Source organism: Aulonocara stuartgranti (genome assembly GCF_965226115.1).
Source record: "Aulonocara stuartgranti genome assembly, chromosome: 1".
NCBI classification, from domain to species: domain Eukaryota; kingdom Metazoa; phylum Chordata; class Actinopteri; order Cichliformes; family Cichlidae; genus Aulonocara; species Aulonocara stuartgranti.
This window is the reverse complement of record NC_138939.1, coordinates 15098167-15123444: the sequence shown is the minus strand read 5'-3', so window position 1 is coordinate 15123444 and position 25278 is coordinate 15098167. Positions and strand designations below refer to the sequence as shown.

At 38.7% G+C, this 25278-nt stretch overlaps 1 protein-coding gene across 1 annotated transcript; it reads left to right on the top strand.

The window, feature by feature from the left end:
- The first annotated feature begins 13216 nt into the window (after positions 1–13216).
- LOC309707702 (uncharacterized protein) lies at positions 13217–24258 on the top strand. The gene is made up of 14 exons (XM_082535185.1): positions 13217–13559; positions 14318–14423; positions 14700–14774; positions 16789–16865; positions 17015–17139; positions 17243–17344; positions 17463–17738; positions 18900–18972; positions 19172–19262; positions 21240–21312; positions 21523–21599; positions 22092–22134; positions 22257–22323; positions 23698–24258. Exons 1-14 carry the CDS (start codon positions 13523–13525, stop codon positions 23814–23816), a joined length of 1341 nt encoding a protein of 446 aa, XP_082391311.1. The 5' UTR covers positions 13217–13522; the 3' UTR covers positions 23817–24258.
- The last annotated feature ends 1020 nt before the right edge of the window (positions 24259–25278 follow it).

Here is a 25278-nt window from a genome sequence, read left to right as displayed (position 1 = left end):
AATTATTATTAAAAATCTTATTATAAACTCAACTAAGTCACAGAAATCATCAGAGTGTTTTCCACTTCTCCAGCCTCACTGTCATTACACTGATGAAAAGCTTGTTTCAGAACCAAAGACCCAACTGTTCATTTCTAAAAGTGCTGCAATGACATTTGTTTGGGTTTTCCCTACCTTGTGTCATGGCGCAAAGGGGGTTAACAAGTGTTTCTAACTACCTGCCATGTACGTTATTGTCACCATCTGAAATGATTTTTCCAATACTCCAATAAATACTCAAAATCAAGAGTAAACAAACACATAAAACACTTTAATTAGGATCCTGTCACGCATCCTTTTTCTGCCACTGGAAGTCACCTCAGTCACTTGAACTGCTCATGTCTTCTTCATTCTTTTATTGACCTAATATTTATAAATAGTAACAACAAGTTGTTACCATTTATACAGTTCTGGTCCTCTTTTTTATTTATGTCCTCATTTATTGCTTTTGTCCTCATTTATATCTTACCCAACATTTATTTAGCTAAAAATAGTTCTGAAATACTTTTCGGCAGCTCAAACTAATTCATCATGCACATGCTTCCATATTTTCTTTTTGTCAGTTAATTTATAAGTCTGCTGCAGGGTGGTACTGATGATCACAGCTTGATAGAAATATTATTTCAGTTGCGTCTTACGTGCCTGTGTGTCTGATTATCTGTGAGTTGTGTCTCGTGCTGCAGCCGAATATTTAGAAATTGATGATAAAATAATGATAGGAGTCAGTCTGATGTCTGATAATCAGGGATGCCGATGCTTAGTCACAGCCAATTTGCATAGCTGTGACCAAATATAGGCGTCTCACTTTAGCTCATTTTACCATTTTGTTTGTTGTTACTGATATGCAGTCTGTCTGAAGGGTAAAAATAATACAAATGCAAATATTCTCCTGCTATGGAATTAAGTCTTGTCTCAATGAACTTGCTAATAACTCGCTCTCTGCTGATGTGGAAACAAGATCCTGTTGAAATAGCATTTTTCAATTAATTGTTGTTAGTTTTACAATTTTGCGGATCGTGAAACACGAGGAATCATGAAGACCTTTAATTATGGAATTAACAAGGAAAAAACAACAACTTCACGCAACACTTGTAATTTTTTAATTGTGTTCAGATGATATCTTTCTCCATCAGTCTAAAATTAAACACGCTTAATTGGAAATGGTGACCTCTAACTTCCAGTCGTTAAACACAATCAGATTTTAGCTCCATAATATTTTGTGGGTTTTGCTAACCAGCTAAAAATGTGAAGTAGAACTTGAGTATCAATATGATTTGTGTAGAGAAAACTGAAACGAGCTTATTTATATTATGACCTGAATAGTTTATTTATTTAAATAAGATTCCGCTTGGTTCCTTTTTGTAGCATTTAGTCTTTTGGTAATGTTAAAAAGTACTGCTGTAATAATACTGTACAAAAAAGAGTCATTGCTGTTTTTGTACTAATGCACAGCCTGCTCATGGAGAGTGTAGGCCAGGTTACTTTTTTTATGTATAATTTCTATAAAACGCATAAAAGAAATTCAATGATCTGAAAAGAGGACAGCTGAAAGGATACACATGTGTGTGATCATGTCTGTTTAAAATGTGGCGATGCAGAACAGATTATGACAGGAACACATTGATGACAAAAATGAAATCTGACAAACTTGTGAAAAAAGTTTTCAACAGACTGTGAAAAGTTAAAAACACTCCATTATTCAGTAGCTTGTAAATCCACCTTTAGCAATAATAACTTTTAGTAATCAATAACTTGAATTTGAAGTAACGCATGCAACTTTTACACTTTCACACCCTGTTTGAGGGTTAAGACCTGGTCAAAGTTAGAATTCTAGGTTAAGTGAAAGTGAATGAATTCATTGACAAATTCAGCACTTGGGTCTGCACCAATACACCCGAGACAGAACTAACGACGCAAAGAACATAAATATAGACAGAGATTTCTTAAATTAGCCTGATTCAGCTAAAAAAACAAGGGAGAAAGTAGAAGAAAAGGTAGAGAACATTGGACAAGAAAGGGAGATATTAAAAAGGTATTAAGCTACACGCTCCATTACTACTTCATCCTTTTTGTCTTGCACGTGTTCTTAAGTTGTGTTAGTAAGTGAAGGTCACATGTGTACGTGTGTGTGCCACTGTGCATGACACAGCCTGTGTAGGTACTGTGCAGAACAGTAAGTGGGCTGACATAAACATACTGTATGTTTGTGAGGAAGTATTTAAGGTGATTGGTCGTGACAGTGTGGTGCCCTCTCAGTTGCCTGTGGAGAAATGACCCTGGGTCCTCAGGACATCATGTGGTGATTGGACCAAAGTTTGCAATTAAATGTCCCTAAAGCGGAACAGCCCCTTGTGTGTGTGTGTGTGTGTGTGTGTGTGTGTGTGTGTGTGTGTGTGTGAAGTGCTTCCTCTGGTTGATGTGAAACCCAGAGGAATTAGCTTGTGGAATGTGACAGCAACTATTTCAAACAAACTCATAGTATGGAGCTGTCCTGTGTATGTTAGTGTTTGTATGAGTGTGCAGTGCAAGTCACACAAAACCTTTAACTTGCAGGATGCAAACATTTTGTCCAGATCTGCCAGTCATCATCATCATCAACTTTATTTATAAAGCACTTTAAAACAACCACAGCTGACACAAAGTGCTGTACATTGGAACTGTAAAATAAAATTACATGAGATATAAATAAAAACCAAATAAAAGAAGAGTGAAATCATTAATTAAATAACTACTTCAATTAAAAGAAGTAGTATGTTACATCAATTTTGTTCTAAATGTTTTCTCTGTGTCACATTAGTCTTGAATGACTGCTATTGGCATTCTTAAGTAAATTGAAGTTGGTTTGAATGCTACACTCCTGTGGTAGGAGTGTGGAAGTCTATTAATTAGTTATTCCTAAAATTAGACCACTCCCAAAACAAAGTAACATCTACCTCACTTAAAATTGATAAATAATGTCGGTGCAACTCTTCACATTATAAACAGCATTTTGGGCTACACAGTTTTTCCTGAATTGCAAAAACACCAGCTTCCATTACCTGAACCAAACTATCGAACCTGTTTTGGAAGGTGGTTGTGGGAAAAGGATCGATCAGGATACAGAGGCAGGAAAAATGAGCTCACAATTGAGGAAAGAAAATCCAAAGAGGTAAAAGTCACCAGCAAATCCACCAGTAGAGCACAAGGGAAACATACAAATAAGCAGACAAAGGGAAACTCAAGATTATGTTTGTGTTGAAATCAGTCAGTTTTCCATTGGAAGGTTCCTAATTAACGGAAAGGACGTGGTAGTATCTGTGTGACGACCATGAGAGATTCTGTAAATAGTAAGGAAAGGTGCTTCAGTGCTTCCTTTATTACCTCCTTTAGTAGAGAATACAGTAGATCATCCTTTATAAAAGGAAATGAGATCATTCCATCCCATAAATCATAACACTCACCATCTGTCCATTCATGAACACAGACCACAAACATGACATTTCCATAACCTACTGATATGCTTTGAACTTTCAGCTCAGAAGTGTTGTGTGAAAAGAAGTACTGTGATAAAATCTGCTTCCTATCGAGTTGTTGCCTTGCATGAAGAACATAGATTTATAGAAACTCTCCATATCAAGCTTAAGATATATATTATTTGATTAAAGTGTGTTTAGGGTAGGCTATAGTTCAGTTTGCATTAATAAGGTTTATTGTTGTATTGCTAGCCTTTAGGAATATCATGAATTAATTTTCCTCTTTGTGCCACCAGGGATAAGTAATGTTCCTAAGGAATTTTACATTGGTCATAAAAATCCTAAACAAAGAGAAGGAAATGAGCTCACAGCTCATTCTCACCTGGCAGGGAAAAATAAAAAAATTGGGATATTCAATTTTAAAGGATAATTTACTTCCAGCTTTAGTTCCAGCTTTTCACATTTATTTTTCTACTGCTGTCCTTCAAATGACTTGCAGAAACAGCACAGTAAGAACGCACTGTGATGATTTTAACTCATCTTGTGGACAGTGTAATGTCAATGCTGCAGACATCTGCCATCACATTAAAGCTTCAAAGCTTCCCGTGACCTCTTAATAAGGGCCAAGTTAAGAGAAAGTGATTAGGAAAAGGGTGTAGCGGGTACATTTTTGGACCATTTGACTGCACCCAACTGCACACACTGTGGGCTGATTGTAAAAGGATACACAGGTGGAGCCCATCAAACATGGGTGAACTGAATGATGGTCGGGCAGCCAATCAGTAACAAGGGAAGTTTTTATTGTTGTTGTATTGAATTTTTGTATGTGTGTCTGTATGAATGTAGGGTAATGTGAAGTGATTTGATTGATTTGTTTATGGCTTGGGGAACCAAATACAATGCTCCACGATATGGATAATACAGTTATTCTATTCTATTCTATTCTATTCTATTCTATTCTATGCTAAATTAATGGAAGAGTAGTTAATCAACAGTGAAACATGAAAACTAACAATACAGGATGCAGAATTCAGACTGTAGAATTCAACAGGTATAGAATGTGAAAACACTAGAAAAGAAACAAAACATTTTATTTAATCATTTAACTTCTTTCATTTCAGTTAGACATGACCAGAGTGAGCCAAAGGCTGAAACAGTACCAACAATTGTGTACAAGAGGTGATGGATGAGAGTTAGAGGTGTACCTCTGATGTACTCATTTCTAATCTTATTTATTTTGGGCTCTCCTAAAGAAACTCTTACTACCTCCAGCTGTGCCTCTTGTCTTTCTGTTCATACAATTGTCTTTAAACCACACATTATAAACAGGTCTCACTACCATCCCTTTCACACTATCCATCTGTCACTAATCACCTCTTACACTCACCACCATCTACTCCACCCTGCCTGCACTCTCTTTTTCATCTGTCTTCCTCTCATTCACACACGTATATCCTCTCACCTCTACTGACTTTCATTCCTCTTCTCTCCGGCACATACCATCACCTGTCCAGCCTTCTCTCACAATTCTGTCTGCGAACATCATCGTCCACTAAACTGCTGCCTGACCTCGTCTGTCAACCTGTCCATCACTACTACAGACAAGAACGCGCTCAGTGCTGTACTTCTGCATCAACACTCTCAAAGCAAACATAGTTCTCTGTAGTCCTCTTTCTTGGCATGAAGCACATTTCTGCTCACCGATTGTCACTTGTAAACTCTTTTTACTGCACGATATTGATTAAACAACATCCCTCAGCAAAAGGTTTCAGCTCCAAGAAGTAAAAAGAGTCTTGCAGATCGGCCTAAAGCATTTCTAGATGGTGCCTCAGAGAGGTTCTGAGCTGTTATCCATGAAGTGACAATGGTTGATGTTGTTGTGGGAAGCCCGTGCAGCGAATATTGTTAGGAGGACATGTCTACATAAGCAGCAGTGACTGTTAATGTAGTTGTTATTGTGGTAAGCATCTGTTGATATTACACTGGGGTCCAGGGTTAAAAATAGTTCACTCAGTTTGGATGGTTGGGGGCCCCAAAATAGTGGAACCTAATCCTTGTTACATAACTGAATGGAGGAAAGGCTTCTGAAGGGGACATGCGTGTCTGCCAGTGCACGTGCTCGTGTGAGTATGCATTTGATTACACTTGGGTTATGCTAAAGACAAACAGACTCATGCTGTTGCGTGACTTGCTGCTGGGAAGTGAGAACAGCCGTCAGAAAACAACAGGTAATTTTGTCAAATTTGAAAGGGAAACTGTATATTCTGCAGTTACATCACGCAGACCGCACATCACCAAGTCCACAGGAGCATTACCACAGAACTTCTCTTCTCCCTCGGAAGTTACCATCCAAGATCAATGTTCAGTACAACTTTAGCTGAAAAATTAAAACCATTATTAACTCATCTCTAATGTCTGCACTTCATTAAAGTTCATTGTTCAGATCTTCTAGTTTCAGAATATTCACATGTTTAGCAAAATCTGACCCCACTCCCAACTGTAGATGGGTTGTCAGTGATGCTAAAGCCGTGACTTTTATATTGATTTGTTCACAAAACTATATATCTTTTGAATTTAATGAACTTGAGAGAACTGAAGCCAGATTATTTCTTTAAGTAGATAAAAATAAATAATATTTTTTAAGATTTCCTGCTGGATGTTGGTTGTGTTCAACTCCAATTCCCTCAAAATTTGGGTTCTGTTTAAATTGTAACTAAAACCATCATGCATTGATTTGCAACTGTTTTAGCTTCCAGATCAGCTCCCACACTCCTGTAATAGATGCAGTGTGTGGTTTAAAATCATATTCCTGAAGTATGCAACGAAGGCCTTTCCTGAAATAAATATTGTCCAGATGGGAACACATGTTGCTCTAAAAAATAGCTTTGGTCCATATGGCCACGTCTTTGCTATGTAATATTGCAACGTGCTTTACGCAGAGTCTGAGTCCATGCAGTGATTTCCATAGAAAATATGACATTTTTGATGATTTTGTGCTGCAGATGATGAGATATTCCAGCTCTTCTCATTTTTACACTGAAGAACATTATTGTGAAATTATCTGACAGCTTGTAGATTTGTTTTTTGCAGACTTCTGAAACTCAGCCTACCTTTACTTCTGAGGAACTGTGCCTCTCTGAGATGTTCTTTTTTTATACCCAATGATGTTACCGACTTGTTGCCAATTAAACTATTTAGTCTTTCCTCCAGCTGTTTCTTTTTAAGTCTGCTTACTTTTCCAGCCTTTTGTTGCCTCCTGTCGCAACTTTTCTGAGACATGCTGCTACAATCAAAATCAGATTTTCCATGAAGTTGTTAAATGTCTCAGTGTAAATATTAGATGTGTTCTCTGTGCTCTATTATAAATAAAATATGGGTTTATAAGATTTGGAAAGCATTGCTTTCACGCGAATTTCTTGGGAATTGAGGTTTTAGTTACCTGATTGTTCTTGTAAAGAGATTACTTTAATAACATTATTTGGACACTGGGCTCCATCACTGACATAACTACAACACTATATAGAGTTTCCAGTTCTAAAGTGCCGCTTGTGTCTTTACTCTTTATACAGTTTTCCTTCTCCTGTCATCACTTTTTCTTTATTCTCCTTACATCTCATTATTAATTTAGATTCACTTTGTGCAAATAACTGAATAAGCAAATACTTTTTGTTTCCTCCCCTCTTCATTCTCAGATGTTATTCAATAAAAAATAAATAAAAATTAGTCAATAAATAAATCTAGCTTTAAATGAAACAAGAGTTGGTTAACTGAGTGTTACAGCTGAAAACTAGAGAATGCAGAAAGAGAAGCTATGAGAGGATATGGGGGCAGGACGGGTGAGGAGAGCGAGAGAAAATGCAGCATTGCCATCTGCTTTTACAGGGATGGCGATCAAAGTACACACAAGAGAAACATTTTGTGTTAAAAATAGAACCGTGTGGTTAAAAGAGCCGCAGTACTCACCTTCATGTGATAACACACGAGGTCATACACAGCCACAGATTTGTTTGGAGGAAAGAGAACAGAGAACGTGTACACTTATATTTACATTTGGACCCACACAGGTGTTTTATTTACTCACCTGTGTGGGAGCACTTCGCTGGGCTGACTTTCCTGTGAGACTCGCGGCAGATAATTCTTCTTAAAGCATAACGACTGGTGGCATTACGTAACAGACTCACAGCACAGTAAAAACAGCACAGGTGTTAAGTGAAGTGACATTGAAGTGGTACAGTGAGTCAGCATCAACAATACCACAACTGTGAAAAGAAAATAAGGTGATTTGATCATCAGTAATTGCGCCAGTTGCACCTGAGCTTTTATTACTGCGACATGTCAGTTTTTTCTCTGAGGGAAAAAAGCAGCATCTCAAATTATGTGAGTGTACACAACCAAATTCAGATTCTTTCATTATGGAGCGTCTTAAAAATAATCTGTGGCCTCTTAAGTTTACCTTGTGTTTTCAGTCAAAATAAGAGGGGGGGGGGGGGGGGGGGGGGGGAATGAAGAGGGGGGTTCAGTTACTGGGGTGGTTTCAGTCTTAAACGCTGCTTTAGGGGCAAATTGTCACAAAAGACGTTTATTCATCTTAATGTCATCTAATGGGTTTAAAAGTCAACTCAGAATGAAAACTAGAAGAAGAAACAAAGTACAGTGAGCATATGACTGAAGCGAAATAAGGACACTCTCAGTCACAGAAACTCATTTTAAGAGAGACTGAATTCAGTATTAACCTTCATCAGGGAATTGTTGATCAGGTGCTGGTTTAGCTCACAGGTTTAGCAGGCAAGGCAAGTTTATTTGTATAAACTTGTATAAACAACAGGGTGATTCAAAGTGCTTTACAGAGACATTAGAAACAAAAACGAATAAAAAGCATGATTTAAAATTGATTAAAACAAGCAAACTAACTAACTAACTAACAAACAAACAAACAAACAAACAAAACAGTATATAAAATCAAAAATCAAAACAGATAAAATCAGAACAGTAGATAAAATCAGTAGTTAAAATGTAAGTTTTGAAATTTAAGCTTAAGTGCGGATTTGGTGCTTTATTCAAATGCAGCTGAGAACAGGTGAGTCTTCAACCTGGATTTAAATAAACTGAGTGTTTCAGCTGATCTGAGGCTTTCTGGGAGTTTGTTCCAGATATAAGGAGCATAAAAGCTGAATGGAGCTTCTCCGTGTCTGGTTCTGACTCTGGGAACTGATAAAAGACCGGATCCAGATGACCTGAGGGATCTGGATGGTTCATACTGGGTCAGGAGGTCATTGATGTATTTTGGTCCTAAACCATTCAGAGCTTTATAGGCCAGCATCAGAACTTTAAAGTCTGTCCTCTGACGGACAGGCAGCCAGTGTAAGGACCTCAGAGCTGGACTGATGTGGTCCACTTTTTTGGTCTTAGTGAGGACTCGAGCAGCAGAGTTCTGAATGAGCTGTAGTTGTCTGACTGATTTTTTAGGTAGACCTGTAAAGATGCTGTTACAGTAATCAAGCCTACTAAAGATGAATGCATGGACTAGTTTTTCCAGGTCCTGTTGAGACATCAGATCTTTTATCCTTGATATATTCTTGAGGTGATAGTAAGCTGATTTTGTTATTGTCTTAATGTGTTTTTCTAAGTTTAGGTCTGCATCCATCACTACACCCAAATTTCTCACCTGGTTTGTGGTTTTTAGGTGTATAGATTGAAGTTCTCTGGTGACCTGTAATCGTTTTTCTTTGGCACCAAAGACTCTGTATCCTGTATACTCAAAGTTATTACCTCCAATAAATTACACCAAAACCTCTCTGTGAAGTGTGAAATATGTAAATATATATATGAAGGGGAAAAATGGCAGCTGATATTGCAAAAAAAAACTTGAAACACAATTTAAAAAGATGAGCAGAGATAGAAATAGATCACACAGATATAGAAATATTGCTTTGTTAGTAAGTAAGTGCCACTGCTGTGAACAGCAAACAGCTTCCCTAAGTCACGACACAGATACACAGCAGCACTGGGCAGTAGGGCTTGTTACTCTTTTACTCATGCATTTTCTATTCAGCCAAAGAATGCACAGAGTGAGAATGGGAGACTCGTGTTAACAATCTCTGTGGTGTAAGAGCAACAACACAGCCTGTCTGCCACATATATAAAACGTGCTTTCTCACTGAATTGCATTACAATTACACACATGCACACAGATACTGTTCAGCAGCTCATGGTAACAATTATACACTAATCTCTCTTCCTGTAAGTGAGTGTCAGAGGGATGTTTGTGTACCAACCAGCTGTGAAATAACGAGCTACTACAGTGCTAAGCCACTCAGTGGGTCACGAGATGTTGGAGCTTATTTATGTGCTTACATGACTATGACTGCTTTAAGTCTGGTTATGTAATGTTATGGCTGGTCTTTTCCACTCACCCTTTCACTGGAATACCAAATACTTACCCTTTTGACCTTTGTTAATATGTGTGTAACTGCATATGATTGAGTGTGTTTTGTTTCTGTTTGAAGATTTGTTTTTTCTCTCCGAGTCTGGAAGCTTGCGAGTTTCTCGTGTCTAAAATCCACTTGAACAAACTTTAGCTGCTTTTATATTTAGGACTCTGTGTGTGTGTGTGTGTGTGTGTGTGTGTGTGTGTGTGTGTGTGTGTGTGTGTGTGTGTGTGTGTGTGTGTGTGTGTGTGTGTGTGTGTGTGTGTGTTGTGATGGAGACTGAAATTTGTATTTTTAAATACGATATAAATACTTCAAGCTATGAAGCATTTCTTACAGAGGCCTTACACAGATGTACAGAAGATAATGTTTTCCTATTATGTGGTCAAAACATGCAGCTTTGCAAACATGACCACTTACATAATTATCTTAGTAATTAATCACATCTATATAGAGTTTGCATTGGCCCTCAAATGCATTCGTCTAAATAAGATGGCCAATATTGCAGATGTTTTGACCCAAAGCCACATTGTAGGCTCCATACATGTGCATAAATAGCTAAAGGGGGTTGATACTGTCCTTCAACCACATAGTCAAAGCCTCAGAAAGATGGATTTCTCCTTAAAGATCAATGAACATCCCGGTGGTGGGGAATGTTTGTTTGTATGAGGGCATTTCCATGTGTAATCATCCCGTCCTTCAGTTGAGTAAGACCACAACCCAATTACATCTGAGCAAACAAGCAGACGGGTACTCCGGCTTCCTCCCACCGTCCAAAGACATGCAGCTTGTGGGGATAGGTTAATTGGAAAATCCAAATTGCCACTAGGTGTGAATGTGTGAATGAATGTGAGTGCGAATGGTTGTCTGTCCCTGTGTGTTGGCCCTGCGACAGACTGGCGACCTGTCCAGGGTGTACCCCGCCTCTCGCCCTATGACAGCTGGGATAGGCTCCAGCGCCCCCCGCGACCCTGAAAAGGATAAGCGGAAGCGAATGGATTATGGAAACAAGCAGACGTGTGTGGCTAACCAGCTGTTGAGACGTTTAAGTGTAACATCTCAAAGGATGATTGACACACAAAATATTAGGGCGATAAATGAATATAATATATGAATCTAATTTTAGCATCTTAACCCACTGGGATTAATTACAGGTTAAAAGTGGGTGATGTAGTTGTGCAGCTCATCAAACCTTCAAAGTGTTTCCACTGTATTTTCAACAAATTATATCAATTATATCCTGCCTGAAATAGAACAGATTTCCACTAATATTGTTTTTTCCAAAGAACACCTATTTCCCCATTTCCAGTTCCATACATTATTCTTGGATGGTACTAGAGTTGCTTTTAATAATTCAATAATAATCCGTAGATCGTACACTGGGCCTTGATGCAGCCCCTCAGATGACGTACTGTCTAGAAAGAAAACTATTTTAGATGTCGCTCTTTGCCAGGATGTCCTAATTTTATGCCAAGTTTCTCCTGATTGAGTATTAACTTCAGAAATAGATGCTTTGAACAGGAGGTGCGTGGGTTCATTGTGCACCTGAGATCACACTAAACAGTGTGATCTTAACTGGTTAGTAATCCATATTGCTCTATTTTGTAATAAAGTAGTTGTTTTAAAGGTCAATAAACACAATAACAAATTTCATTTAAATTTATGTACATAGCACCAAATCACAACAACAGTCATTTTTACATAGTAAAGTAAAGAACCTACAATGATTGAAAATCCTAACAATCGGGCAACCCCTTATGAGCAAGCACTTGGTGACAATAGGAAGGAAAAACTCAGGAAAACTCAGAAGGAAGACAGGGCAATACACACACTGTGAGAGAGAGCCAGAGATGAACAATAACTGATGGTTAAATGCAAAATACATCATTCAAAACATCTGGAAATTCCATTTTAACATTGAAGGCATATGTTTTGGGGAGCACGGTGGTTAGCACTGTTGCTGCACAGCAAGAAGGTCCTGAGTTCAATTCCATCATCAGGCCGGGGTCTTTCTGTGTGGAGTTTGCATGTTCTCCCCGTGTTTGCGTGGGTTCCCTCCGGGTACTCCGGCTTCCTCCCACTGTCCAAAGACATGCAACTTGTGGGGATAGGTTAATTGGATAATCCAAATTGCCACTAGGTTTGAATGTGCGAGTGAATGTGAGTACGAATGGTTGTCTGTCCCTGTGTGTTGGCCCTGCGACAGACTGGCGACCTGTCCAGGGTGTACCCCGCCTCTCGCCCCATGACAGCTGGGATAGGCTCCAGCGCCCCCCGCGACCCTGAAAAGGATAAGCGGAAGCGAATGGATGGATGGATGGATGGCATATGTATTCAATAACACCCCACAGCTAATACAGATTGCTTAACTTACCTTGACCTGTGTGTGTGTGTGCGCGCGCGCGCTTTGGGGTGGGGGTGGGGTTCTGAACAGCTGCTCCTCTTAAGGATGAAGAGATGATCTGTTTCCATCTTCACAGCACCAACCACCTGACCACCTGCACGTTGTCACCACATCCATAAACCTCCACTTTCCTGTTTTCATCTTCAGCATCCTCCCATAATATCAACTCTGAACATGTCTGAATAAAAGCAGGGGTTAAAAAATATATAATGTTTTTATTTTTTACACTACGTTAATACATCTTTTTTTTTATTAATACCTTAATACCTCTCCTTCATCATGATGTTTAATAGCCTATTAATATTATATATCATAAGCATCACATCAGGATCATAAGAATCAATTAAAATAAAATGTTGCAGTGACATCTTGTGGTCAAATACCAGGAGTGCAGTGAATAGTGTGGCTTATACCGTGTCTTGCTTGATGTGTGTAAGGTTTTAAACAGAAATATGCAATAAAGCTGGTTTCCTAATTTTACACAGTATTTGGAGGTGTGTGTTTTGTTGTTGGATAAAGCTGCACTAAGCCTGGAAATAAAACAATTGCCAATACCCAAACACTAAGACATTTAACCACATGTTGACTGGATCAAGTTTATCTATGGATGCTGAAACAACAATTGGCAGTTATTGCAAAAGACGGTATATAAGCCTGTCGCATAGGAGTATAAAATATATTACTTCCTTTTTATGTTTGTTGGGGAAACAAATGCAGCAATGTAAAATAAAGTATTTGCCCTTCATACGATGAAAGCCACACTATCAGACTTCAGACCGTCTTTCAGCTTTAACTTAACGCCCCACACAAACATACTCTTTACTGGGGTCTGGCCAGCCCTTTATGAGGTAATGCGGCTCATTGACACGAAACATGAAATAACCCTGACTATAAACGCCGTGAGTGATTGCTCCACCCCGACGACTGGGATCGCTGAGGACGTGGACAAGGCGTGGCGGAAAAACCGGACGGAGAAGCACAAAGAGATCGACAAAGCTTGCGCAAACTCACTGACACGACAGCGGCTGAGTTCTTCCACGTGGACCCTGTCATTGACCAAAACACACTACTGTACTCCGTGGCAGCCTGGGGGCGCGCACGCAGTCGCCTTTGCGCAGTGCAGACCACACGGAGGCGCGAGCAGGGCGGTGCGGGATAGAGGTGATCTCCAGATATGAACCCGTAAGGTGTCGGAATTAATGCCTTTTGCTGCTCATACATCAACTATGCAGACAGGTAGGCTCGTTGTCACTGTGAGGAGAGATTTGAGCTGTTTTCATCAGCTGCAGCGGTTACGATGCGCTTCTTAGTTAACGATACTATTCTTTCACAGCTTTCTTTATAAATGTGTTTTATTTAATATAAGACTGTGATGTCAACGTGCCTTTAAAGGAGGCTGTGTGATCAGGCAGTAACAATGAGTTGATGGTGTAGTCTTGCGTGCTGTGCCAGACTAGCATCGCTGCTGCTCCACAGGAGGAGGAAGCTGCCGGTTATTAGTCTGCGCATCTCTGGGATCTCTTAAACAGGCCATTCAGCTCACAGCAACGAATTTTAGTTCAAAAATCTAATGTTTGCTGGTCTAAAAGGTCTGGCGAGTCACAGAGAAATGATTCATGGAGACAGCATGAAAGGGCTGCAATGAGCTATAAATAGATAGAAAGATTTCAAATGATTTTTCCATAATGGACCAGGAAGTTTCTCATCTATGTGACGAGTGAAAGCTGTATGACTGCAGCTCTGCAATATTACTGAAGGGACTGGTTTTTGTGAGGTTTGTTTGTGTTTTTTTTTTCTGTAAGGCAGCAATTGCTGCATTGTGTGACCACTGCAATGCCCATAAAAGTTTCCTCTAGTTTCATTAACACAATCAGAATTAGTAATTCTGTGCACTGTAAAAACTCAACCATTCTTATTTATATGAATTAAAATCAGTGATGAAATGGTTTGGGAAGAGCTTGCACAAAGGTAGTAACATAGCTGTTTAATTTTAGGTGTGCTCTTGGAGTGTCACCTGGACCAGCTGGTTCCGCGTGTTCTGTCTCTGACCCTGCTGGTACACCTGTGCCTGGCTGCACCAGGTCTTCCAGGAACACAGAGGTAACGCCCCTTCTCTCATCAAGTTTCACTTTCTCTTCTTTTTAATTCATATAAAGGCATAAATATTCTCAGGCTTTCATAAATATGCTGCTTGATTTGATTTTATTCTATAATTGATTATTCCTTATTCCCATTGGATATAAATGTTATATATGAGGCTAGCAGATACACTCTGTTGCTGTTTAGCAGAACAAAATAAAGAAATTAAACCAAAAACAAAAGCAGTGATGCAGGAAGAAGCTCTTTGAATGATTTGTTTGCTTATTTATTCCACAGGGAGGAATCAGTAGCTGCCCATCCCCCTTCTGCAGCACTACCCAATCCCTTTGGCTCTGGAGAGGAGGAACGCAGGTGAGTGGCACATGTACAGTCTGCTGTTATTGAACATCTGAAATCATTTCACTCAACAGCAGCTTTCTGACTTGGCTGTGGACTTTGGCTCCTCCGTCGCGCTAATGATGTGGCCTGTACTATAAAATGATAAGATTACATGTACCTAAGAGCTCATTTATGCTGCATTAATTTCCTTTGTGGGGCTCTCCTCACCATACTGCAAATATTATCTCACCACACATAGCTGCTACTGTACTGGAATAGTTTGAACTTGCCTGTAATAAATTGTTCAGAGAACAAAAGAAGAAATATAACCACACGACAGATGCAGCTTCTTTCCATTTGTTGGTAAGATTAAGATAATGTGTACACGCTATCATACTTTCATCTTAAGGGTATTGCATGAAAGACCAGATAAATGCTTGTTAGCTGTATGGAATAGCAGTTGGAATTTACACCACCCTTAATAAATAATACATGTTGGCTCAAAGCAGGCCTTTGTGCTGAATCAACATTTGTAAAAGGATTATTCAAGCATTTAGAACCTCTCACTGTTGCAACATTGCTTCATTTATGGTATGTGATGGAGTGCATGAAGTTTAAGATGTTAAAACAAATGATGCCCCGAGAGTAGTCTCAGTTCTTACCACCAGATCTTGCCTTAATACCCTTTTAAGTCTCATGTAAAGCTCATGACTCATAGCTGATGATGATCTGTGACAGATTTTGATTGAAGCAGCTGTGTTGAAGGCACCTCAGTTGTGCTCTAAAGAAAACACCTTTGGCCTGAATTTTGTCATTGTTACCATCTAGTTCATGTAAGATTATGAAAGGTAGAACCACTGCTACGACGTGTTATGTGTTAAGAATGTAAAGAAGTTTCTATTATTATATTAAGCGTGTGTAACCAGTTTAATACACGTTCACTATTTGTCAAGAGTCTATTTACAAATATAGGAAAACATTTACAAGTACACATCTGCCATCTGCTTTACTTAAGATTACATATACAAGTACACAGCACATGTACCTAAAATATGAGTTTAAGGCATGTGCCAATGAACGTTTCTCACTTCACAACCATTTTAAAAGTAATAGAAGCTTAAACCAGTGTAATATAAAGACTCAGAGCCTTGATTTAACAAAACAGTGCTACTGGACTTCTATGGATGAATTTTTCATATTCTTTCCAGCAAGGTGAATATATTTAAAAAATATATATATGTGTCAATAATAACATTGCCGAGCAACACGGTAGCGCAGTGGCTACATCTGTTGTTTCACAGCAAGAAAATCATATGTTTGGCCCCAAATTCCTTCCACAGTCCAGCAACATGAATTTTAGGTTAATTAGTTTATTCTTATTGATTGAAAAAAAAAATCACATTGCAGAATTTTTCATCAGTCATTAACAATAAAAAAGAACCGGAGCTGAATTGAAGTTTAATAAAAGTGTGTACAGTGATGTCAGGAAACTCATTGTTTAATTTCCTTAATTTCCTTTTTCTTATTCTTTTTTTTTGGTGCTCCCCACCTTTTAATGACTTCACGCTCTGTCAGTCCTTTAACTGTGCAAGTTTATGGTTATCTGTCTGTTTATATCCAGGGTGTACCCTGCATCTCACCTTGTGTCACCTGCGATCAGCTGCCATCTAAAGCAGTTAATAGAAGTATTGATTTCTCTTCTAACCTCTTCTCACAACATGAGACACAAGATGTTTTGTACATCACTGAACATGATTGAAGGGGATCTTTAACTTCTTTTAAACATCTTATAAATGATTTAAAGAGCTAAAACAGGCTCTGTGAGCAGAAGTCTGTGTGCATCTGAACTGAAATAGTGAAGTCCAAGTTTTTGGAGACGGGAGCGTGGGGTTTAGGAGCTTGAAGAGTCTGGCACAGGGTGCTTGAGTGTTATACCCTCTACCAGATGGCACAAGGGTGGAAAGAGTCTGTAGCACATGGCAGTTGCACTACCAATCTGCTTTGTAACATTTTTTATAAACTGTGCTTTGTGTTGTGTGTACTACAGTTTGAGACAGAGTTACATTCAATCAAGCCTGAAGAATAGAGGACAAGGAGGACCAGAAATCACCACCTGGGAGCAAGGTAAACAGTGCCTCTTACCAGTAGATATTACACTGATGGGTTCTGACTAGGATCACCATTGCCAAATAATGTAGCCTTTATTAGTCAGAATCTAATAAAGTCTTTTTATTTGATCGTATAATTGTGAATTGTGCTGTGCTATGTTCCAGAGGTATTCTTCCTGTTTGGCCTTTATGATTATGATCGCAGTGGGTTCTTAGATGGCTTGGAGATGATGAAGCTCCTCTCAGATTTTAACTCCCATCATATACCTGGAGCAGAGGCCAGTGAGCAGGTTAGCAGGAGCGACTCTATGTATGTGTGTATTTGAACTGACAAGGTGTTGGCCTTTTTCATTCAGTCGGCGATATTTGTGTATGTTTGCATGTTGCTTTCAGGTGGTTTCTATGGTAGATTTCTTACTACAGACTCAGGATCTAAACCAGGATGGTCTGCTGGCTCTATCTGAACTGCTCTCCCCTTCAATCACCCACACACAGGTACTGCAAATGTATTGGAAATACTGTTAATACTGTTAAAGCTTTATGTCGTTTTATTCACACTTTCATTATATTTGGCTGCAAAAACAACACCTCATCATAACTTTCTACCTTAAAGGACCCAAGCAACAACAATGCACCTCAGCAGGAGCAGGAAGCAGTAGTGGAGGAACAGCTATCAAACGCTATTGCTAACGTGGACAGTGCCGGAGCAGTGGAGCAGAGAAAGGAACAGATTCATGAAGAGATTCAGCTTCAAGAGGACGTACAAGGAAAGGAAGTTGAACCCATAAAGCAAATGGATGAATATGAGAGACATCAAATCCCAGAAGTCACAATAGAAGATCTGGGGCAGGACCACAATATTCCTGTACATCAGGGCCAACCAGAGATATAAAACACACACACATAAACACACTGGAGAAAACACCACTGTCATCTAGGCCTCAGTCTCTTATGTACTGTATGGGAGAGCTTCTTAATCAGCATCCCCAAAAATGGTCCCCTTCTGGATCTGAGTTCTGAGTTTCTGCTAATGCACAATTCACTGGACTGTTAAACATGTAGATGGGTGGTCAAAAGGTCTTTCTGGTCAAAATATTCCTGCCACTGTATTGGGATGCTCAATGATTCCCAGAGCTTTTAAGGGGTTAAAGGCAGAATGTAATATTAGTTGCAACAATAAAACTGAAGCCATGATTAAAAGAGACCTTTTAATGCATTTTTTCTAAGTTGGAAAATGTGTTATTACTTTAATTGAATTTATTTACCATTTATTTACCATTTTCTGCCATGATTATTTTATGCATTTGTTTGCTTTATACCACCAGTTTATGGATGTTTCCTCCTCCCCAGATGTCAGTAGGCACTGTGGATTCACGTACATGTGGATGGTGGACTTGCTGCACTTTTAGCTTGGTTTTTTTTAATGTTTCAGATTCACAGTTAGTTCAGCTGAAATGAAAATTCGCTCTCCTTAATATTATATCAGCAAGAAAAATGAGTACATATTGAATTCACTAGACAAGGAGTATGAAAGAAAATAATCTTTATGGTGGCCCCATTGAAATAAAATGAAAAGTAATGTAAAATGCTATCATTATCTACATACTTGAAATGTTTTTAGTGTGAAAGAGTGTACTATTTGTTAATTTTTTTAAAAAAAAGTGTTTTTTTTTGTTAATTTTTTAAAAACCATTTTATGCATTTATACGGCGGAAGAAAATAAACAAGAAACAAGTATTTCTCTGCTCTCTTTGTTTGTTTTCAGTCTGTCTTATGTTTAAATGTGATACTTATAGATTAATTCGTAGAATAGTAACAAAATCCTTGGGAAAAAACCGTTATAGTATGAAAATACATTTACGTGGCTTCATTATATCAGGAACTTCTGACGGGGTCACGTTGTTGGAAGGCTTTTTTTTAACGACTTCTTCAGCATGACGGAAAAAAATAAATTAACTAATTAATATTGTGTTATTAGTAGCTCTGTGTAATTCGACAATGAAGGGTTTCTGGCGACAAAAAGATGGCAAACGTCAGAGGCGTTGAATAGGTGCCCTGCCATACGGTTGCTGGGCAACAGAAAGGCGACCGGACAAACATGGCGGAGAACAGCAAAAGTGCAGGTTGGTAATAGTAACTTTCATTTTCAGTTTGTTTACAAATTGAAAATATTGAGACCACAGTGAAAGTTTCAGTCTAGCTGAAACTCTGTGGTGACCCGTCATAGTGGCTGATCTTTGATGAAAGTATTGTCATTATTTTCTCCAGAACTAAGCCAGCTAAGCTAATGCTTCTCTATGTTTTCTTAATTTTGTCTGCCAGAGGCCACCGTGCTTAATACCAAGGTCCTCAAGAAGCTCAAAGGCGCTTTTCAAGCGTTTGACACAAAGTCTGACAACACAGTGGATATCAAGTGGGTAAAACAAGACAAGCCATTTACTTTATTACTGTAAAGATACTTAATAGGTACTATGAAGCTGATTACTATGAAAATCCAAAGGACCTTAAACGTTTTAACAAGTGCACAAGATGCAGTTTTGTGAGAAAATCTTGAGCCACCCCTCAATTCTTTGCATTTTGTTGTTGTTTGTTAATTTTTAGCAATAGCTCTTTCATTTTTATTCCAGTGTTGCACTTTTTTTGCCACCCCACGTAACACTTGCCTTTAGCATAAACAAGACAACTCCCTCAAGGGACAAGACCAGTGTTGTGTCAACACCAAAGAACTCAGCAAACTCAAAACAATTCAGCAAAGAACCTGTTTTAAAATTTACTGGTCACCTTTTATTAGCAGACTGTTGCAAAAACACATAATGTTTTTCCCATTTCTTTAGTTGAATCAGCAAAAAAAAACAGGGATCTTAGTTTTATTTTGAAAACAGAAGTGCCATAGATATTTTTGATGTTTTTGAAAGAACTGGGCCAAACATCGGTGGCAATCATAAGCAAGTACAGCTGTATTTCAGTCAGTGGCAAAATTCCTGAAATTATGAATAAAGAAAAGTACTGACAGATTTTGATTCAACATGGAATAACATCTGATTGGTAAGAGGTCCCATTTTTCATCAACGAGTCTAACCCCAAACACAGCCGATGCAGTAACAGCATACCTGGATAGAAAAACACAAAATGAAACACTGTCTGCCTGGAGAACTATTCCTGAAGACTACAGAATTACAAAATTACAAGAATGCTTGCCACAGAGAACTCAGGCTGAAGAATGAAAATGGTCATACTAAACACTGACTTTCAAGAGAGAATTACACAGTGTCTTTATTTCCACTTATGAATGTACATGTTTCAATAAATTGCTGTAAGAAATATCCTTAAAATCTCACCAGAGCCTTGTGCAACCTGAGGAGCTCTAATCAGCCACACAGATGAAAACATCTGGCAAACAAATGTGCATGTCCTTTCTTTTCAGCGACAGTGCAGCGTGTTTTCTAAGCCAAGTGTGTGATTTCTATGTAAAATTAAACTAAATGGTAGAGTAGAATATTTTTAATTAGCATTATTAGAGGTCACAGCAACTTTAATTCCTAGGTATTTTTTTTTACTAACTTACGCAGATGCAGAAAGGTCGAAACACAGCTGTTTATTTAAATCTGCTCTCAGTAGGTTTCCTGTCTGTAAGTTTTTGAATTTCTCACTGGAGGTTTTAAATAGAGTGGAAACTGCACACAATGTGTCCTCCCTGCTAAAGTAACCAGATCCAAGTCGATGTCTGTATATAAACAGTCTGTATATCTTTTATACAGTCTGACAAACTAAACGTGGACTTGGACAGTTTAGGACATTTTGCTAATCTAAAATTGTTGGTCTGTCCAGGGAAAAACGAATTATTTAGGTTAGAGATTTGGCATTTAGTTTGACAAAAACAAGTATTTGCGTTTCTAACTTCATTTCTACATAAATAACATGAACTTGAAAGTCAAGTGGCCCAATCTCTGAGAGCTGACTACTCCTGGAGCCAGGATTCCAGTCTTTATTGTAGCCACACTTCCTTTTCTTTGTTTTATGTCCATCACATTTGCTGAGATCTACATAACTTGTGAGTTTCCCTGTTAGATATAGCATAGGTGTCCATCCTGCAGTGTGGACTTCTGAATATTAGAGGCAATGAAAATGTGGGACTCAGTCTCAAGACATACAAAATGCTGTGCAGTTGAGATTACGCAGCTGTTTCCACTGGTAAATTGTTTGGTTGAAGTGGGTTATTTGGACACTGGCTGTGAGAAATAAAGTTTGTGGTTTGTCTCAAGGCTTTCCACTGGCTGAGTGGGCCGTAGGACATTGCGGTGAGATGGTTCATAGCACACAGGAATTAGTGAAACTAACTGAAACTGTCCTTTTAAATACTTTTAATGCACTTCTTGTCATTGTTTTCTAGGGAGATTGGCACCATCTTCTATTCACTAGGTTTCTTTCCCACTCAGGCAGACCTACAGAAGTTCACATCTGAGGTCAGCACAGCATCCTCCCGTAGTCTGGTTCTATTTTGGAAGATCAGTAATGGGGTGTGCAAACAGGGTTCTGACATTGTGCATTTCAGTAATGTTACAGAATCTCCTGTGCCATTATGTGACTGTTATAAAATCCTGGGTAACATTAGAAGCATTGTTTTTGTTAGAAAATTCAAAGCAAACCCCAACAGCCTATTCCTGTGCAACCAGGTGGAAGATGAGCGCTCAGGATATATCCACTGGGACAGATTCCTCCCAGCCATGACTAAAGTACTACTGGAGGACAAGTAAGACAGTTCAGTTATATCATTGTATAAAGAAATTTCTGATTTCTGTGTATGAGAAGAAGGCTGAGATGCAAATAGGAGTTAAGTTAAATCAAATTATCTATTATACAATGTATTTTTCTCTTATACTGAAGGCACACATGAATGCATTTCATTACTAAGAGTTTTGTGATCAGTCTGGTAAACATTGTGTAAACCTCAGTACTCTATTTTTGATCAGTGGTGTTTCAGGTCGGGTTTGTTCACCACTCAGGAAATACTACATGTCAGCCTTGTTTAAATAATTTATATCTCTTGCTTTTACACGTGAGCTTTTCTGTGCCTGAAGCTGCTGAAGTTTAGATTCAGACCAGTGTTAGCCTTAAACTCTTAAACAAAGAAGCAAAGAACAGCCAGTGCTACATCACTGATGTAATGATTTGGACATTAAACTCACTGTTTGCAGTATTTGGCTTGTCATCATTTCATTACTGCTGTGTTATTGTCTGTTAGGTTCCCTCCCATCTCTGATGAGCTTCTGCTTCAGGCCTTTGAGGTGAAATTTCCTGCTGTTTCCTTGTTCCTCATATTGTCCACTTTTTGCATAGGGACGCTAGTCTGGCAGTATAGGCATGTGATATTTGCTAAAACACAAAGGCACTTACACTCTGTTTGCAGGTTCTAGACAAAGAAAAGAGGGGATACCTTGAGCCTGAGGAGCTGACAAATTACATGACAAAGGAAGGTAAAACTGAGGGTTTTGTTTTTGTGTGCAATTAGAAGTAGATTACAATGACACAGTGACAACAGCAATAGAGATTTCTTACTGAGAAATGATGTGATCTGCAAGCGAAAAATCAGCTTTACAAATGTGATAATTATTGAAGTGATAATGTTAATAGTAGAATGAGAGGCAGAGCCTTCAGACTTCAGGAACATCTTCTGTGGAACCAGCTCCCAGTTTGGATTTGGAAGACAGACACCCTCTCTACTTTTAAGATTAGGCTTAAAACTTTCCTTTTTGCTAAAGCTTATAGTTAGGGCTGGACCAGGTGCCCCTTAATTACGCTGCAATGCTTCACTCACTATGTGCATACAACCACTCTCTATTGACTCATTAGTTATTATTAAACTCTGTCTCTCTTCCGGATGATCTGATATCGTCGTGTTGGTGTTGTTCCTGGAACAGCATAGTAAATGTTGTTCCAGGATCAACATTGCAAGTGACCAATCACATTCTTGTGACGTTATTCTTTGGCGCACCAAGCCATTTGTGCATTTATGAAATTCCAATGTTGCAAGGACAATATCAATGCTGCTTAGTGTTTATTAAAGGGTCAGGGTCAGGGTCCGTTGATCGGCGGACAGAGGCGGTTTCACGCAGCTTAAGTACAGTTTTTTGTTTTATGGCGGTTTTTCTGGAAGTCACAAAAGTATGACGTCACAACATTCTGATTGGTCACTTGCAATGTTGATCCTGGAACAACATTTACTATGTTGATCTGGGAACAACACCAACACGAGGATATCAGATCGTGCCTCTCTTCCACCCCTCTCTTTAATCCTGTCTTTCTCTTTTAACCTCCCACTGGTCGTCCCCTCCTTGAGTCAGGTTCTGCCAGAGCTTTCTTCCTGTTAAAAGGGAGTTTTTCCTTCCCACCGTCAACAAGTCCTTGCTTAAAGGGGGTTATTTGATAATTGGGGTTTTCTGCATATCATTCTGGGGCCTCTGCATTACAATATATAGCACCTTTAGGTGACTGCTGTTGTAATTTGGTGCTATATGAATAAAACTGAATCAATGTAGGCAACAATTTGTGTGTACTTCACAGTAAATACAATAGATTGGTCCATGGCTTCCTATGTTTGCTTAAAAATAATTGGCATTCCATTTAGTTTTACTTACACAATGTTAATTGCGTGTGTACAGATCACTTGATATGCACGGATTGTTTGAATTTGTTAAGTTGAATTATTTATACCAGTTTTGATGTACACAATTGTAAAATAATTTTGTGTTCAGATTGCTTGGTGTTTGTGTGTAGATTGGAACAAACATCTGTTTTTTCTCAGGTAGATCAGCACGTTTGTGACTTGATTTTTCTCCATATCATATCAGGTGAGCCGTTCACTCAGGAGGAGATGGATGAGATGCTGACAGCGTTCACTGACGAAGAGAAGAAACATATCTATTATAAAGATGTTATCCCACATCTGACTCTAGAGCGTAAAATGTAGGCAGCGAAACAAAGGTTGCTTAATCAGCCTGTTGGTGCAGCCAAGTATGAAAGCATAATGTACAAATGCCAAATGAAATGTATGTAGGCAGTCTGTATGTCACCAAAACTGTTATACAATATAATCTTTATGTCTGTTGTGATAAAGAAATTAAATGTGCATACTTCAACTGGATTCAGATAAGAATACCATAAGAGTTTGAATGCTCAAGCCCTCGTTCCTTATTTAAGAAATGTTAAAAGGTTTCTCCAGTTTGACATTAAAGGAAAGTCCAGTACAGTATGAAATTACTGGTGTGATGCACTCCAGTCTCTGTGAATGTTAAAAAAACAATCACTAAAATGGCTTATGTTGGGTTTCTGTGCAGACATAAAAGAAATCATGGTACCACTGGTGCTGTTCAAATGTTTTTCTGAGGTAATCTGGAGTTACAGAAATGAGCTACAGCTGAAGAAGCTGTATTTAAGAAAGCTGAAGGCTTGCTGCTTTCAGAACGTGCGCCCAAAATAGAGGGTGAGGGAACATGCTGGGTTATAAAAATAGCACAGGCTCCTCACCATCTCTGCAGTGGACTGCAAGTATGCAACACTTCTTTTGCATGGACAACATTCATTTTTAATCATTTGTTCATAGACAGAAACCTTGTAGTTATTGGGTTGGACTTTGTTTTGCTTTCAGAACTGCCTTAATTGTTTGTGGCATAGATTCATTAAATCACTAGAAACATTCCTCAGAGATTTGGGCATATTGATATGATAGCATAACACAGTTGCTGCAGATTTGTTGGCAGCACATCCATGATGTGACTCTTCTGTTTCACCACATGCCAAAGGTTCTCTGTCGGACTGAGATCTGGTGACTGGGGAAGCTATTTGAGTACAGTGAACTTGTGGTCATGTTAAAGAAATTAGAGAACTGAAATGATTTGAGCTTTGTGACATACGTTATCCTGCTGAAACAGCCATCAGAAGACAGGTACGCTGTAGTCATAAAGGTTGTCTGTGGAGTTTAAATGGTGCTCAGTTAGGACCAAGAGGCCCAGAGAGTGCCAAGAAAATATCCTCCACGTCATTGCACCACCAGCAAACATTTGGTACCAGGCGGGATCCATGCTAAACTTGCCTGTTGTTTAAATGTGGGCCTGTTGGTGCAGCCAGTGGACAAAATATGAAAGCATAATGTTTAAATACCAAATGAAATGAAATGTGTTAAATGTGAGGAGAGGAAACAACCTTCATCGCAGTGAATTATGTTGTGACAAAGACGCTGTGATGTTACATCCAACAGTATTTGTTAACTAGTGTCTAAAATAACTTCTGAATTCAGCAGACTTTGTTCTTAGAATTGATTTTTTTTTAAAGAAAGAAGTAGATTATCTTCTTGTCTAAAATGTAGTTTGCAGCCAAAATGATTGTGAACATTTTCAATAAATGACCCCTAAAAATAAGAAAAACAACAAACC

What these genes read in the sequence shown, in the direction of transcription:
- LOC309707702 (XM_082535185.1), top strand. Translation starts at nt 13,523, where the DNA reads ATGCCTTTTGCTGCTCATACATCAACTATGCAGACAG. An exon ending in CTTCAATCACCCACACACAG is followed by an intron (nt 17,345 to 17,462) that starts GTACTGCAAATG and finishes TCTACCTTAAAG; the next exon opens with GACCCAAGCAACAACAATGC. An exon ending in TACAGAAGTTCACATCTGAG is followed by an intron (nt 21,313 to 21,522) that starts GTCAGCACAGCA and finishes CTGTGCAACCAG; the next exon opens with GTGGAAGATGAGCGCTCAGG.